The sequence below is a fragment of the Rhinolophus sinicus genome, chromosome 2 (assembly GCF_057876585.1).
Source record: "Rhinolophus sinicus isolate RSI-liver-muscle chromosome 2, RSI-T2T, whole genome shotgun sequence".
Taxonomy (NCBI): Eukaryota; Metazoa; Chordata; class Mammalia; order Chiroptera; family Rhinolophidae; genus Rhinolophus; species Rhinolophus sinicus.
This window is the reverse complement of record NC_142502.1, coordinates 12,492,353-12,508,263: the sequence shown is the minus strand read 5'-3', so window position 1 is coordinate 12,508,263 and position 15,911 is coordinate 12,492,353. Positions and strand designations below refer to the sequence as shown.

Genomic DNA, 15,911 nt, shown 5'->3' with positions numbered 1-15,911 from the left:
TTAATCAGATGCAAAACTTAAAGTAGAAGAACAATCAGATTTTTGAAACTGTCAGAAAAGATACTAAATTTGAATGCCACAATTCTGTAATAAGGATATGTTCCCCGGAGTTACTGCTAACAACATATGAATATGGCATTCAGCATGTACTAAGCTAACTATGTGCCTTGTGAGAGATCCACACCAGTTGAAAGGGACCTTAAGTTTTATTCAAGGACTTGTCACTGAGAGAAATCCTCTCGATTTAAAATGGAACCATAATGCGTCAGATACTTTCTATCAGACGAAAATTGTTTTGCAAACACTGCAAGAAGCTTTAGAAACTTTTGCTAGACATTAGGATTCCTGTATATCTACCCTAAAAATTTGAAAACACTTATTTGTAAAGATACGTGTACCTCTAAGTTCATTGCTGCTTTATTACAGGTCTATAAGACATAGAAATGACCTAAGTATTCTCAGAGAGTTGATTGGATAAAGAAGTACTGGTACATATAAACAGTGGAATACTACTTTGCCATAACAAATGATTAAATATTTCCATTTTCGAGAACACGCACAGATCTTTAGAGTATCATGCTCAGTGAAAAGAGTCAGAGGAAAGGAGAAGAACCATAAGAGTTCACTCATATGTGGGACATAAAACAGAAAGCAACAAATGGACAAGAAAAAAAAAAAAAACAGTCATAGACGTAGGCAACAGTATGGTGGTTACCAGAGGATAAAGGGCATGGGAGGAGGATGAAGATGGGGCAAGGGTATCAAATATATGGTGACAGACTGCAACTACACCTTAGGTCGTGAGCACACAATTCAATAGAAACACGATGTGTAATACATGATCTCTAATAGAATTGGGCACCTGAAACTAATATAATGTTATTAAAAAATGTTACCTCAATAAATTTAAAATAAAAAAGGAATTACCTGTCTGGGGACATTGTGGTTGGAAAATCTGATGTGACTCTCTCCCTTTCGTGGTGCAGAGATGGAAACCCGAAGGAAGCCCCAGCTCCTTGTGCGCCTGACAGTTTTCAGCGTGCTCTTCTCCCAAATGCTGGCTTGGCCTCTTTTCGAAGCACCTTTTCTGAAGTAAGTTCTCTTCCCATTCAGACAGTTGAAGATTCCATGTTTATCTAACTGAGAATTTTCTTTCTGTTTTATAGAACAACTCTTTTTTTTTTTTTATTGGGGTGACAATTGTTAGAACAACTCATTTTTAAAAATTTCATATCATTTATTTAAATATTTCATTGATATATTTTGCAAATTTTTCCACACCATATCAAAACGATTGTTCTTTTGCATATCTCTTACTAAAATTATATTAATATGTAAGATTAGAATCCTGAAGGTCCCACAAAATTCATTGAACCTTAGTAACTAACTCTTCAGAGATAGAAAGATTCTTTGGATTTGGTCAATAAAAAGAAATATGTCAGGGCCGGCCCGGTGGCTCAGGTGGTTAGAGCTCTATGATCCTAACTCCGAAAGCTGCCAGTTTGATTTTCACATGGGCCAGTGGGCTCTCAGCCACAAGGTTGCCAGTTCAACTCCTCGAGTCCCGCAAGGGATGGTGGGCTCCGCCCCCCTGCAACTAAATATTGAACATGGCACCTTGAGCTGAGCTGCCACTGAGCTTCCGGATGGCTCAGTTTGTTGGAGCGCATCCTCTCAACCACAAGGTTGCCGGTTTCAACTCCCGCAAGGGATGGTGGGCTGCGCCCCCTGCAATTAGCAATGGCAACTGGACCTGGAGCTGAGCTGCGCCCTCCACAACTAAGACTGAAAGGACAACAACTTGACTTGGAGAAAAGTCCTGGAAGTATACATTGTTCCCCAATAAAGTCTTGTTCCCCTTCCCCAATAAAACCTTTTTTAAAAAAAGTAATATATCACAACTGAATGTTGAAGTAAATTTTAGAAACTTAAAGAAAAGGAGTTAATACTCAGCCTTTGAGAAATGTTTGAACCAAATGATGCTTAACATCAACAAACAAACGGATTGCTTCCAGCTTTTATACTGAATATTAAAAATGCTTCAAAGTTTCTATTTAGTATAAAATCTTTCTTCTTGTAGGATTTAACTTTGCAAAGTGAAGACATTACGAAAGAAGTATACTTTGCTTAATGCTCAGATAGGGTTGAACTGAGTAGCTCTTAAGCTTAGGACACGTCTTGTGAAAGTTGTATGGCATCTGTATTATGAGATAAACCTAAGTTTTACTATTAATATTCTCATAAACCATACAAGCCATTGTCAATTATGTTATCCATATTTTGTAAATGGGTATTACTTCCCGAGATTTTGCGTGCTTTACTTCAAATGATTGTAAAATCAAAAGTGCTGCCTTCTGAGAAAGGGGTGTGTCCTATTTCTATTGTCTTTTAATTAACATGTTGGGTTACAGCACACCATTTGAAGGAGCAATTGATCGTGATGAACCTTTACTAACACTAAGAAAAACTGACATTTTGCCAAATACTTTTGCTGGAAATGACAGGTGAGTTCATTTTACTGAGTTTTACTTTAAAAAATGTATCTCTGAAGTATAAATGTTTCATTTTTGCATCTCCATGAAGCTATTCCTGCAGCATAACACTGCAGGTTTCCACATGTCATGGCTTCCTCCAGCCTGACTTACTGCAGCTCTTGCAGCTGTCCATGATGTTCATGTACAGAGGTTGCAACAGGCCAGGATGAACCATCACTCACTTACATTCTGTTGCACAAATTGTCAACATCAAGATTGTACCAATTCTAGTAAAACCTCAGTATTTAGGATTCCATGATAGAGGAAGTTCTAAGGCAAGAGTTTATCTCTATATAAAGAAAAGATGCCCAATAACAAAAGCTACTCATTCAGAAAACCACTTGTCAAAAGCCCCATTAAACTAGAGACAAAGAAGTGGTGTACTAAAGACAAAAAATAAAAACTTCCTCATTAAGGCAGAAAGGTTGGTGGATAGGCCCTCAGATCCTCTCCAGTTTAAGGGATTTTGTTTCCAAATATTTTTGGAGGAGGAAAAGAAAAGCCATTATAGGGTTTGCGTGAAAAATAGGGTAGTTTTTTCTTATATGTCCTTACTCATGTACATGAATAAAGCATTAGGAATCAATCAATCAATCAAAAATAGGACCTAGTCTAAATATATTTCTCCCACGAGTGTGTCTCATAGAATATTTACTTTGAAAGCTTCCATCAGTAAGCATTTATGTTGAGGTATAACTCTACAAAAGCTAATTTCTTTATTTTTTCAATATTTTGAACTGGGAATATTGAAAAAAATCTTGATAGAAATCACAAGAAAACATTTTTCACTAGGTTGTTAAGAAATCCTTCTGCACTTAAGTTTGCACAAGAATCTGTCCTAATAATCTGATTAGTTTTTTCTTATTCACTGAGCCAAATAATACTTAGAAAAACATTTTTAAAATAATGGTTATTCTTTCTTCGTTTTTCTAGGAATGCCAGACACACTGACGAAATTTTAACTGGTGACTATGAAAGACTTTTGGGTCAGTTTCCTGGCAAAAGACACGTTGAGTCCTTTATTGGAAAACGAGATAGGTAAAGAGAATTTATTATCTTTACCAAATATGTTATGATTATTTAATCTGCAAATTATCTTTTCACTGTTCACAATTTACTTTCTTTGTTCCAAATTGCTAACTCTTGATAATATTCAATTTAGTTAAAATTAATGTATATTCTTCAATAAAATATACCAGGCCCCTGCATTAGAAAATCGGGCTTTCTAGTAATGTCATACTCACTGGTTCAGATACACTTATTTTTGTAAATAACAATCATTTGTAAATCTGCAATCAAATTGAAGTAGACACTGTAAAATAAGACATAGTATAAACTGAAGCAAATTTTAGGGTCGCTGTAATACTTGTTTTTTAACTTCTTGCTCAAACCAAGCATTGGAAGTTTCTTCTTTAACTGGACAATAGCTGAATATTTACTAGGTACTATTTAGGTTGAGTAGCTTTTTTAAAAGCACTTAGTTTTAAAGAAACTTCCTCCAAATGGCAGAACAAACTTCAAATATTTACCCAATTATGTTATTTTATATTTTTTTGCTCATTTAATACACAATATATCTTCAGACACTCCCTGAAAATGCCAAAATGTGTTGGATTATTCCCACTTCCTCTATTTTTAGGTTTAGGTATATTTTTCTTTTAGAATTGTTGTGAAAGAAAATGAGTTGGGTGTTGGAATTCCTTTTTATCTGACACCAAAGTATTTGGAACTTTGTTATATATACCATTTCTTGTTAAACTTCTCTGATTTCTGTTTCCTCACATTTCACAGCGATAACATCTCAGAGGACAATGGTACGACCAAACGTCAGGTGAATACAATGTTACATGACCGAAAAACACATCTTGAAAAGCAAAAAGCTCTGAAAAAATACCTCAAGTACCTTCGTGGACAAAGGTAAAAACAAAAAACAGAAAACTTGGTATAATGAGATATTATAAATGATTTTCAAAAAAGAAGCTACATAATGGAGACATACCTATCTCTGTTCCTCACTATTTATGAAATGGTAATTCTCAACCTAGATTGCCATTAGACTCCCTTAGAGAATTGTTAAAATACTGATGTCTGGCCTTACCCAAAACTCATGGCCAGGAAATTAGTGCCTCTAGTGGTATGGCTCTAGACATTGGCGTTTTCTAGGGCTCCCCAGCTGATTCTATTGTGCCTCCAGGGTTAAAAATGATGAGTCTGAATCTGGAATAGGTTTAATCAAAAGTGCTGATATTTGAAACATGTGAAGCATTTTCAATGAGCAATTTGGTATCACGTGGAACTCCCTTTTTGTGCATATTCAAACCTGATTTTACTAAATTCAGCCTTGAGTTCTTTTGACTGTTCAGATCCTGTAAAACCTGTGTCTCTCTGTGGTGATAGATATTGGAGAACAATAACAGGAAGTGGGGTGATCTCTCTTTTTATTCCAATTATTTTTGTTTAGATGGTGAGTACTAAGCACAATTCTGGTTGGGTGAGTTCAGACAAGATGACTACTTTTGCCTCCTGATTATAATTGTGTAACAATAGTTATAGCTGCTTTAAGGTTGAAGAACAATTCATAGATAATAACTAAAATCAAAGATCATCATTTAGCCCCCAGAGCACTTTACAGAGCACAGATAATACCATAGGTCACACATTATCTCTTCTTTAGATGCTTTGTCATCTAAGAGCCTTAACATGCACAATGTCTCTTTCTGATTGGCAGTGATGGGGAAGACTTTTCAGAAATAAGAAATAAGCTCTTTGGAACAAGCTGATGATAACTCCTCAGTGAGTTATACAAGGTCAGGGTCTCTGCACCCACTCGCTGTGTGTTCTTCTTTTATTCTTACAAAAATCATTCAGTTATTTAAGTAGGTAAGAGTCACTTAATAACATACATCTTAGAGTTCTCACAATAAGATTTCATGTGAGAAGGATACTTCTGCCTGAAGAGAACCCCAAGCCAGTAGACAGCTTAAAAGGATTCCTGCAGGGTGGTGATCACCTAACAGAGAAAGCTAAGAAGGAGGAAACAGTTTGGTATCTCCTAGTTTGCTCAGACATATTTCTATCCTGTCAAGATACAACACACAGAAGACTGTCTCACACTAATGAGAAACACTGGCTTTCTTTGGAGAATCCAGCCATGCTGCTTTTGCTAATTGAAGGTTTAGTCCCTCAGTCGACTATTAGTACCTCACTGACGTACAGGAAATATGACCATATTACAGCATGACTCGTTATTGTGAAAATAGCAAGGCACTCTGGGTCTAATTGTATTCCTAAATACAGCAAACTTCGTACAGCAAAAGTCCAATTTAGGTTATTTTACCTATAAAGTGAATACAGGTACTATGACTCCAATATCAGTCACTGTAAAATGTATTTTGTGAAGAGAAAACACAAATAGATTTCTTTCTGTTTATTAATTGACAAACTTGTTATCACAGTTGTTTTTATGTGTACATGGATACAAGACATATTTCTAACCTGAGTTACTTTAAGATGACACTATCCCATAAAAAATGTTTATGAGACTTTGCGAGTGCTTAATCATCACTGTATCAGAGGTTGGCATAATTTTTTTAAAGGTTATCCAGTAAATATTTTTGGTTTTGTTGCCTATATGGTTTCCATTGCAACTACTTGGCTCTGCTGTAGTTGTGTGAGTGTTGCCACAGATAATATGTAAAATGAAAGGAGTGGGTGTGTGACAATAAAACTTTATTGCAAACATGAAGGTAAGCTAGACTCTACCTCTATCTAGGTCAAAAAGATTAAACTAGATGAGCTGAGGCTGAAGACAATTAATGGTCATTCTTCAGTTCCTGGAGCAAATGTCTAAAGTTTTCATTAGATTCTTCAAGAGTGGACAAGGTGTCTGGGAAGGCACCTGCACCATTGGTTGCTTCTGTCCACTGATTACTCAATCACCTCTAACAGAGAAAATGATGTTTATCAAGTGAGTGGAGAATGAATGAAACTAATATACTGTAAATAAGAATATTTTACACTTACATACCCATTCTTCTTTTTCAGACCTTTCGAAAATAAATGACTAGGTGAAGTAGTTATACTTCGGTTTCTACTTAACTAATTCAAGAAACATCTTCAATATAAAAACCAAATAAAATACTGTGCTGGTCATGTTGTGAGTTATTTTATTCCAACATAAGAACTGTTGCTTACATTGCAAATATTATTTAAGAGTTCTTAAAATTGCCTTCAACTCATGAAAATCCTGGAATTCCAGAGGCTGCGTATCTTTTCTAACAAAGATGTATTTAATGACAAGTAAAGACCAAGTTCATTCCAATTGTACAACGCTTCATGGAAGGGTAGTAATGAAGCAAAATTGATGTGTTTTTTTATAGAGCACACTTAACTATTTAGAAAAATGGAGCAGATAATCAGTGTCTCCAAATTTGAATGTTAGGCAGATGAAATGCTGTGTTAAATAAACCTCAAATTGTCTAAGAGAATACCTACAAAATGAAATTTTTTTTTCAAAAAGATTTTCAAAAAATGTTGTGCACTTCCACATCAGAAGGCAAAGTTTATTTTGAATGAGCGTAATAGTGTCTGAAATTTGGATCTCTAATTGCCAAAGGCTCTCTTCTGATTTAATGCCTCAATGAAGGAGAATGGTCTGTGCTTCTCACACCGGACCTTTCTTTTATGTTCCTATTAAGTATGTGTAGTATATAAACTGAGTGGAGCATTTGTTTTTCAGTGATACACTTTTTTTACATGGCCCCTCAAAGAATGCTTTGATCATACAGCCTTCATCAATGAAAGTACATTTGGAGACACAACTATTTTCCTAAAATGATTGCATAAAATTACATATAGAAAAATAAAGAGCTTTGATAGTCATTGCAAACAATTTCTATTGTTTTGCTTAATTTAAAGGAAATGGCACTACTTTGTTTTAGCACTAAAGTTGTATGCATTAAATAGGTCTTTTTGATATGTAAGGTAGGATAATTTGAATATTTTGTCATGTGTGACTCCTAAAGTAACAGTGACTTAAATAAGAGAGAAATTCCTTTCTCACATTAGGTCAAACATAAAATGTCAAGGGATAGTATGATGGTTCAGTTCCATGAAGTCCTCAGAAATTGCAATCCCTTCCAGGTCACCTTTCATCTCCTAGGGCACAGCCCCTGTCCTCATGATCCAAAGTTGCAGCTGCAGCTCCTGCCATCATATTTGCATTCTTGCATCAGAGACAAGAAGAGTCAGGGGTGAAAAAAGAAAGAAGAAAGAAAGCAAAAGTGCATGCTGTTTCTGCTGATATCTTATGCTACCATCCCCTTGAGGGGAATATATTTTTATAGTGATAGCCATTTGGAAAGGAGTCTGGGGAATGTTTGTTTAGTTTTTGTTTTATGTGCCCCACCAACAACTGGGGTTTTATTAACATAAACCAAACAACACATATTTTTATGTGGAGATGTTTTCTTTTCCAAACTCAGGGTATGCATCTTAAATTCTTATCAAGAAGGCATAAAGAAATGATAGAGCAAGTGGGAATCAGTATGATCCTAACCATAATGAAGAATCAATATCATCACATGGCAAAGCTTTGTTCACTTTCCTTTGCTACAATTAGAAAAGAAAGCTACAGAAGGAGAGTCTAGAACTACAAGTAATTGCAAAGTGAGTTACACAAGTTGAGATGAAGTAGACTAATTATATATTTTAAATATCTGATTTCCCAAATTACTAAATATTTGTGACTTTTCTAAACAAAACACTGCAGTGAGCATAGAAAACTTTCAGATGTTACTTACATGCAAGAAATTTATGAAGATCGAATGGGGCCATAGCAGTAATGCCATTTGATTGTGATCTAAAGAATTTTATTTTATTTCATTAACTTAAATGCTTTTCAACTTCTTTCCTATTCTTTCAAGAAATATGTATTGAATGCCTCTGATGTGCCATGTAGATATCTGAGAGTAGGTTTCTGTGCAGAGGGAACAGCAAGTTCCGGCAAGGAACGGTCCTGGTGTATCTAGACAGCAAGGAGGGCAGTGCGGCCGGAGCCGTGTGCACTGGAAAGGGCTGAGCAGGAGATGAGATGAGAGAGGTCACCAAGGACCAGACCTCGTGGGGCCTCACAGGCTCCGGAAGGACTTGAGGACTGAGATGAGGAGATGGTACGGAGTTTGGGACAAGAATGTGACATTATCTGAATTCCATTTTATCAGAGTCATTCAGGCTGCTACATTGGGAATAGGGTGAAGGCCTGGAGGGGTGCTAGGGATGGAAACATGGAGACAAACGAGGAGGCTACTGCCACGAATCAGGTGAAACATGACGGTGGCTACCAGGGCACAGACAGTGCAGGTGGGGAGAAGTGGAGTCTGAATACGTCTTGAGAGTGAGTCACATTATTTGCTTATAGACTGAGGATATGAAAGAGCAAAGTCAGTAAATCACCTGAGCAACTTGAAGGATGGACAAGATGGGAGGAAGGAGCTTCCAGCCCAGGATGAGGAGTTCAGATTTGGACATTTCAAAGCTGATGCTGAATAGAGTTGGGGACACACCTGAGGAGTCCTGAGGAGATGCTGTGCTGAAGACAAGCAGTTAGGAGGCTTCAGTATGTAGATGTGATTAAAAGGCACAATCATGAGATCACCAAGGGACCTAATGTGGCTGACAAAGCATCTCAACACGTGATCCCTGGGTAGGTTCATTCACTCGGCTGCCACAACAAAGGACCACAGAATGGGGTCTCAAATATCAGAAGTTATTTTCTCTCAGTTCGGAAGCAGATGTCCAAAATCAGGGTGCTGCCCTTCTGACGACTGAGAAGGACTATCTGACCCATGCCCTTCCCTGGCCACTGGTACTTTGCTGGCAATCCTTGACCTGTGGAAGCATCACCACACTCTGCCTTAAACTTCACATGTTGTTGTCTCTGTTTGTGTGTGTGTGTGCATGTATGTATGAGTGTCTGTCTCCAGTTTCCCCTTTTCAGGAGGACACTTGGCATAATGGATCAGGGCCCATGCTAATGACCATTTCCATTCGGTTTTCCCTGTAAAAAAGCACCTAGTTCCAAATAAGGGCACATCCTGAGGTACTTGGTTTTAAGAGTTCACCACTTGAATTTGAGGGAACATATTTCAGCCCATCACAATGAGGTTCTCCTTCATTAATAGGCTGGGAAGTTGAGGGGAAAAAATGGGGTAAAAAGAATGAAGGAATGAGCTAGTGAAAGGAGAAAAATAAGAAAGTGTGCAGTTTTGTGAAACAAGTAAAAAAGCAAAAGTTTTCCTAGGAAGACTTTTATATGCTGCTTCTGTGAAAAATAAGAATCACTTACTGGTTTATTAGACAAGTATTTATAAGGAACCTACTATGTGCTCAGGCCTGTTCGATGTTATGATGTTACAACAGTGTATAAAACACACAAATTTTGTCTGCATAGGACTTACATTGTATTGAGGGAAACGGATGAGGAAAATAAAGAGTTAAGAAAAATAGATATTCTGGTAGAAAGTGATAAGTTCTGAGGAGAAAAATTAATGTACAGAAAGAGAATATTAAGTGTTAGAAAAAGAAAAGATTTCAAATTTAAGATGAAGGTCCAAGAGTAGGGCTCACAATAAGGTGAATTTGAAAACAAAAGCCCAGAAAGAATGAGCATGGAGTATCTACGGGAAGATCATTCTAGACAGAAGGAATTCCAGATGCAAACACCCTGAGGTTGGGGCTCACCTACTATTATAAGGAACAGAGAGGAGACCAATTTGACTGAAGGGAGAATGGTTAAGGTAGAGGAAAAGAGAGAAAGTCAGAGAAGATTTAAGGAATGAGGCTGCATATTAAATCATAGGTCATAGCAAAACTTTGGTTTTCTTTTCAAATGAAATGGAAGCCATGGATACATAGGGTTCCTCAGCCTAAAATGAAAGCGACCACCAATAACTTTATACACACATTGACCTCAGACTTTCTAGCTATTCTCCTTGTTTGCTTTCCCTCCATCCTCCTTTCCTTCTTTCTTTCCTTCTTTCCTTTCTTTCCTTTGTAAATTTTCCAAACAGACCACAGTTAATGGTTGCAGGTACTATTATAAATACTGAATAGGAGTGAACAACCGAGGATCTCCAGGTATTTGAGGACAACTTGAAGAAGGAAAGGGCCCACTTTTAAAAAAAATGAATATCTTGAAAAAGAAATGTCAGAGAATAAAAACAATGTCTAAAAGATCATCTAAAAATATTGCATAAATAAAACAAGTTGCTGATGCAGGAACAGTAAAAAAAATTCTTGGACTGTGAAATTGCTGAAATGAAAATAAAATTTAACAGAAGTGTTGTATGTAAAATGAAGCAAATTGCCTGCAGTATTAGAGATAAAACAGAAATAAAAAAATGAGTCACAAACAATCAAAACAAGAAGTTTGTAATCTGATAAGCAGAACTTTTAGAGTAATCAAAAGGAGAACTTCGATGGAGGAACACAAGTAAAGAAATATCAGAAAAGTCATTTTTTACTTTCCCTACATTGTACTTCTTGTGAGATCCGACCACGTGCCTATTTCATGCCTTAATAAATGCATATTCTACAGAATATGAACTTTTCCTGTATATTTAATTATGAATAATTTGTTGAATTTGTCACTTTGAGACTACATTACTTTGTGAAAGGCACAAAATGCTCCTCGATAATCAGTTACTAACGTGGCAAATTGACTCTTAAAATGTTTCTAGACATCCTAACCATTTTCATATTTACAGCTTCTGGGGGTGATAAATTCCAATTCTTAGTTTTCCAAAATCTTGTATTAATTAAATTGAATCTATCCAGTCTAATAAGCTGCGTAATATATTTGTTTCTGTATTTATGTAAATAAAAACTATATATTACCATATGCTGTCTTAATGTTAAACTAAAGCACACCATACTGTTTCCAATTTTCAGATACAGAAACTCTATTCTACAGGCTATCTCAAATACAGAGACTAACGATTCTACAATAATATCCTTGATTTCCTGACTCCCTTGGAGCCGCACATTTTAGTAGATCTACATTTTAGAGAAATACACTCCAATTATGTATTTGCCTATTCTTGTTTAGGGCTCCAAACTCACATGGTATCTTCTCTGGTTCACTGATAGCACCTGCACTTGTTTGAAAAGACAGAGAGGAAAAGACACATGAAAACTTTCTGCCTTTAACAATCCTCTGTTGACAGATTTCTCTCCACCACTATTAGAGAGAAAACACTTTCCTTGTTGCTTCTCTTTTGCCTCATGTAATTGCAAGTCTCCTGCAAGATGCATCTCCTTTCATACTTTAACTTTTCTCATTTTTACCCCACACAATGTGCTCTTTCTTTTTTCTCCTCCTTGGACACTTGCCCTGGTTTCATAATTTTGCTTCTTTCTCTCTGACTCTTCTGTTTTCTATAGACTTGTGGTTCCATGCACCAGGGCATGTCTCTCTGCTTCTTGTCTTACCCACATGTTAACCTCATTTGTCCCAGTGACAGACTTTTCATATACACATCCTTCTCCCAAGATTCCTTTTTGTCTATTCGATTTTATTTCTAGTAGGCCTTAGACACACAGGTCACATTTGTTAAGCTATATTTCTTAATTCACATTTTAATCATATTTCTGGTTACAAAACCTAGACTCTTTGAGCTAGAAGTTTCCGTTACATAATATTTTAACTTAAGAACTAAGAAAACACCTATTCCATTAATCTTAGTACACAGGATCTCACAATTAAGTTCATGAACACATCCTACAAAAACTGCTACATACCTCAATGCTGAATATCACTACAGTCACCTTCGAAGTACTCCCCTTGGGAAGCGATGGATCACTGCCAGCTTCTAGTCCACCCTTCAAAGCAATTTGGAGCTCTTTTTCTGGAATGGCCATCAGAGCTGTTGTCGTTTTACTTTTGATGTCCTGAATGTCATCAAAATGTCTTTCTTTCAATATTCCCTTTATTTTGGTGTAAAAAAGAAGTCACTGGGAGCCAGATCAGGAGAGTAGGGAGGGTTTCCAATACAGTTATTTGTTTAAGGCTATAAACTCCCTCACAAAGAGTGCCGTGTGAGCACGTGCATTGTAGTGATTCAAGAGCTCCTTTGGGACCATTTTTGCACACACCTTTCTTATGCCAAGATTTTCAGTTAAGATTTTCCTAACTGTTTCTCAATGGATGTTTACTTTGTCTGCTATGCGTCTCACAATCACCTGATGATTTTGATGCACAATTCCGTAAGCTTTTGCAATGTTTTCATCAGTTTGCCTGTTACAGGCCACCCTGACCTCTCTTCATCAGTGATGTGTACCCTCCCTCAGAAAAACGTTTAATCCACTTGTACACTGTCTTTTTCTTCATGGAATTATTCCCAACAACTTGTACTAACATGTCCCTGATTTCCCTTCCACACTTGCCAAGTTAACAAGAAATTTAATGTTTGTTCGTTGCTCTAATTCAAGCTCAGATATTCTTGCAATGACACACAAAAACACACAATGATAGTGAACACCACTCAGCAAGACACCACCAGATGTCGATAGAACACAGCTGTGAGACACTGAGATAACCAGGTTATGGAACCTTGTGGAGCTGTTTGTACAGTGCTGCCAATGCAAGGGCACGCTGACTACTACAAGAATTTAACTGTCAGACCTCGTATACTCCACAGACATTTTCTTCTTACCTTAATATACAGATAAAGAAACTTCAGTCATATTCTTGTAAAGTTGAGTAGAGATGAATGAGATACAGGTTTGGAGCAGCAGGCATGTGTCAAAAACGAGAATTTATCAAAGAAGGGTAGTCTGAAATTGTGTGCATGTTGTGAAGATTAATGGAATAGAACAGAAAATTCCAATCTTCAGTTTATGAGGCTGATTAGAGGAGTGTTAGCTTAAAAACATACCTTCAGAGTAAAAGCAAAATGGTCAATTATAATTGATAGCATAAGCTGGTTCCATGCAGGGGCAATTATAGTAATATTATTTTAAAATATTAAGATGAAACAGTATAATTTTAAAAAATGAAATATAAACGTTGTATTTCTTAAATTGAATGTGTTTTACCAAATTGTGGGATGTGACTGCCAAGTTGTTTCCAGCTGGAAAAATGTTTGGAAACTGAATAACAGTATGACAAATTTGTGTTGATATAATCTTATGTGGGTCATATTAATTCAGAGAATTGTAGGTATAAATGTAAATTCCACTTTTTGCCAAGGTTCACACGTACTGTGGGCTGTGTGTCTATGTGTGTCTGTGTGTGTTGTGCGTGTGTGGTGTTTCAGAAACAGTGGTTATATTTTGGAAATTAATCCCTTTTCAGATACATAGTTTGCAAATATTTTCTCTCATTCTGAGAACATAGTTTAGCTAAAAGGTTAAAATTTAAAGTTAAAGATAAAATGTAGAAACTTTGTTATTAATTCTAGTGAAGGCTTTGGGTTTTTTGGTGTAATCGTAGTTAATGTGCTTTTGCAAGCAAAGGTCAGTTCCGGAAAATATAATGATAGATACCAAAGCTATGCTTGAGTGATTGAAAGGTAGTATCCCTGTGTTCTGCAGGAATCAGGAGACTGGCCGAATGTAAAGATAACAGGAAGGAAGAACCTCAGGCTCCAAGAAGTCTACACTCACAGGAGATGCCTTCTTAGATGCCAAGGCAACTCAGAAGTGACTCAGGAATCCTGGGGGCCTGCCCTCCACCTCAAATCTCTCACTTCCCTTATCAGATTTAGAATCAATAGCTCTCACTTTGCACGTGAATTTCCCTGTTGAACCCCTTAAACCCTCCTGCTTTCCTCTTTGAGGAGACAGATTTGAGTTTTCCTCCTGTCTCCTCATTTTGCTGCCTCTGGAACTCAACTCTTTTCTTTGTTGTATACTTCTTGCTTCAGTGATGGTTTTGTTGTTTGCTGGGCATATAAACTTGGATTTGGTTACGATTCTATAGGTTGCTTTTCCATCCGATGCTCTGAAAAAACCTTTTTAGTTTGATGGAGTCCCACTTATCTATTATAGCTTTTGATGCTTGTGATTTTGTGTTATATTCAGAAATTCATTGCCAACTCATATGTCAAGCATGTCTTTCCCTATGTAATCTTCCAGGGATTTTACTGTTTCAGGTCTGACATTTAAGTCTTTCATCCATTTTGAGCTGATATTTGTGTATGGTGTAAAGTAGGGATCCAATGTCATTTTTATATTTTGCATGTGGCTATTCAATTCTCCCAACACCATTAGTTCAAGAGACAATCTGACCCCATTGTTACCTTTCTCAACCATTAGTTAACTGCATACTTATAGGTTTATTTCGGGTATCTCTATTCTTTTCCATTGGTCTATATATTTATCTTTATGCTAAAACCGTACTGTTTTAATTACTGTAACTTTGTAATTTATTTTGAAGTCAGGGAGTGTAATGACTCCAGCTTAATTCTTTTATAAGATCACTTTGGCTATTATTGGTCTTTTGTGGTTCTACATGAATTGTAAGTTTTTTTTTTTTCAATTTTGGTAAATTGTCAAACTTCTACAACTCATCAAAAATTCTCAACTAGCCCAATTTATAAAAATGGACAAAAGACTGTTTCATATATAAATTCTTAAGAGTGTGTCTTTAAGACGTAGCGATTTATCAATAAATATAACCACAAAACTATTATCACACCTAAAGAGAAAATTTTGTACTATTAAATTTTGTGTAGATAGTATTCAAACATCTCTGTTTATATCATCAGTGTATTATTTAATTTGTTTTGTTCATATCATGATACAAAGTTTATACATTACGTGTGATTGATATAGCTTTCAGTTTATCTATGGAAAAAGAAAGAAAAATCTATGATTTTCCTTTCCCATTTATTCTTTCCAGGTATTAGTTGCAATTCCCCATAAACTGGGTAGCAATCCCATGGCATTGTTTAAATATGTTCTTTTACTTCATGAATTTCCCATGAACTGGGAAGTTAGATCTCGAGGCCTTACCACATTCTTTTCAGCATGAACATTTCCTAGGAGGTTGCGTGTCCTTCCTACTGCATCACATCAGATGGTACATACTGTCTGGTTGTTTCCATCTCTCTGTGATGTTAGGATTCATCTGTGAGGTTATGTGTGATCCACCTGATACATCCACTCTAAGGTTCCCTATCAGCCTTTCATGTGACGATTTTAACAACCATTGGTAAGTGTTTCCTAGAGGTATATTTCATCAGGGAAAATATTACTTATTATATCTTTCTTTCTGCATTTCTTAGTATTTCAAAAAGAAGAAATTTCTCTTTATCAACTATTATGTTATCCTCACATGCATTTTACACAGAAAGGCAGAATAAATATTTGATTCCC

General features: G+C 36.3%; 1 protein-coding gene across 1 annotated transcript; it reads left to right on the top strand.

Annotated features, from left to right (window-relative positions):
- Positions 1-988: 988 nt before the first annotated feature.
- Positions 989-4,455, top strand: LOC141571802 (VIP peptides-like). Its single transcript, XM_074333964.2, has 4 exons — positions 989-1,092; positions 2,412-2,504; positions 3,468-3,572; positions 4,326-4,455. The coding sequence occupies exons 1-4, from the start codon at positions 989-991 to the stop codon at positions 4,453-4,455; spliced, it is 432 nt and encodes a 143-aa protein (XP_074190065.2).
- Positions 4,456-15,911: the final 11,456 nt, after the last annotated feature.

Bases quoted from the DNA above. Each gene is read 5' to 3' on its own strand.
- LOC141571802 (XM_074333964.2), top strand. From the start codon at position 989: ATGGAAACCCGAAGGAAGCCCCAGCTCCTTGTGCGCCTGACAGTTTTC. The intron at 1,093-2,411 runs GTAAGTTCTCTT...GTTGGGTTACAG, and splicing joins TTCGAAGCACCTTTTCTGAA to CACACCATTTGAAGGAGCAA. The intron at 3,573-4,325 runs GTAAAGAGAATT...CACATTTCACAG, and splicing joins TTTATTGGAAAACGAGATAG to CGATAACATCTCAGAGGACA.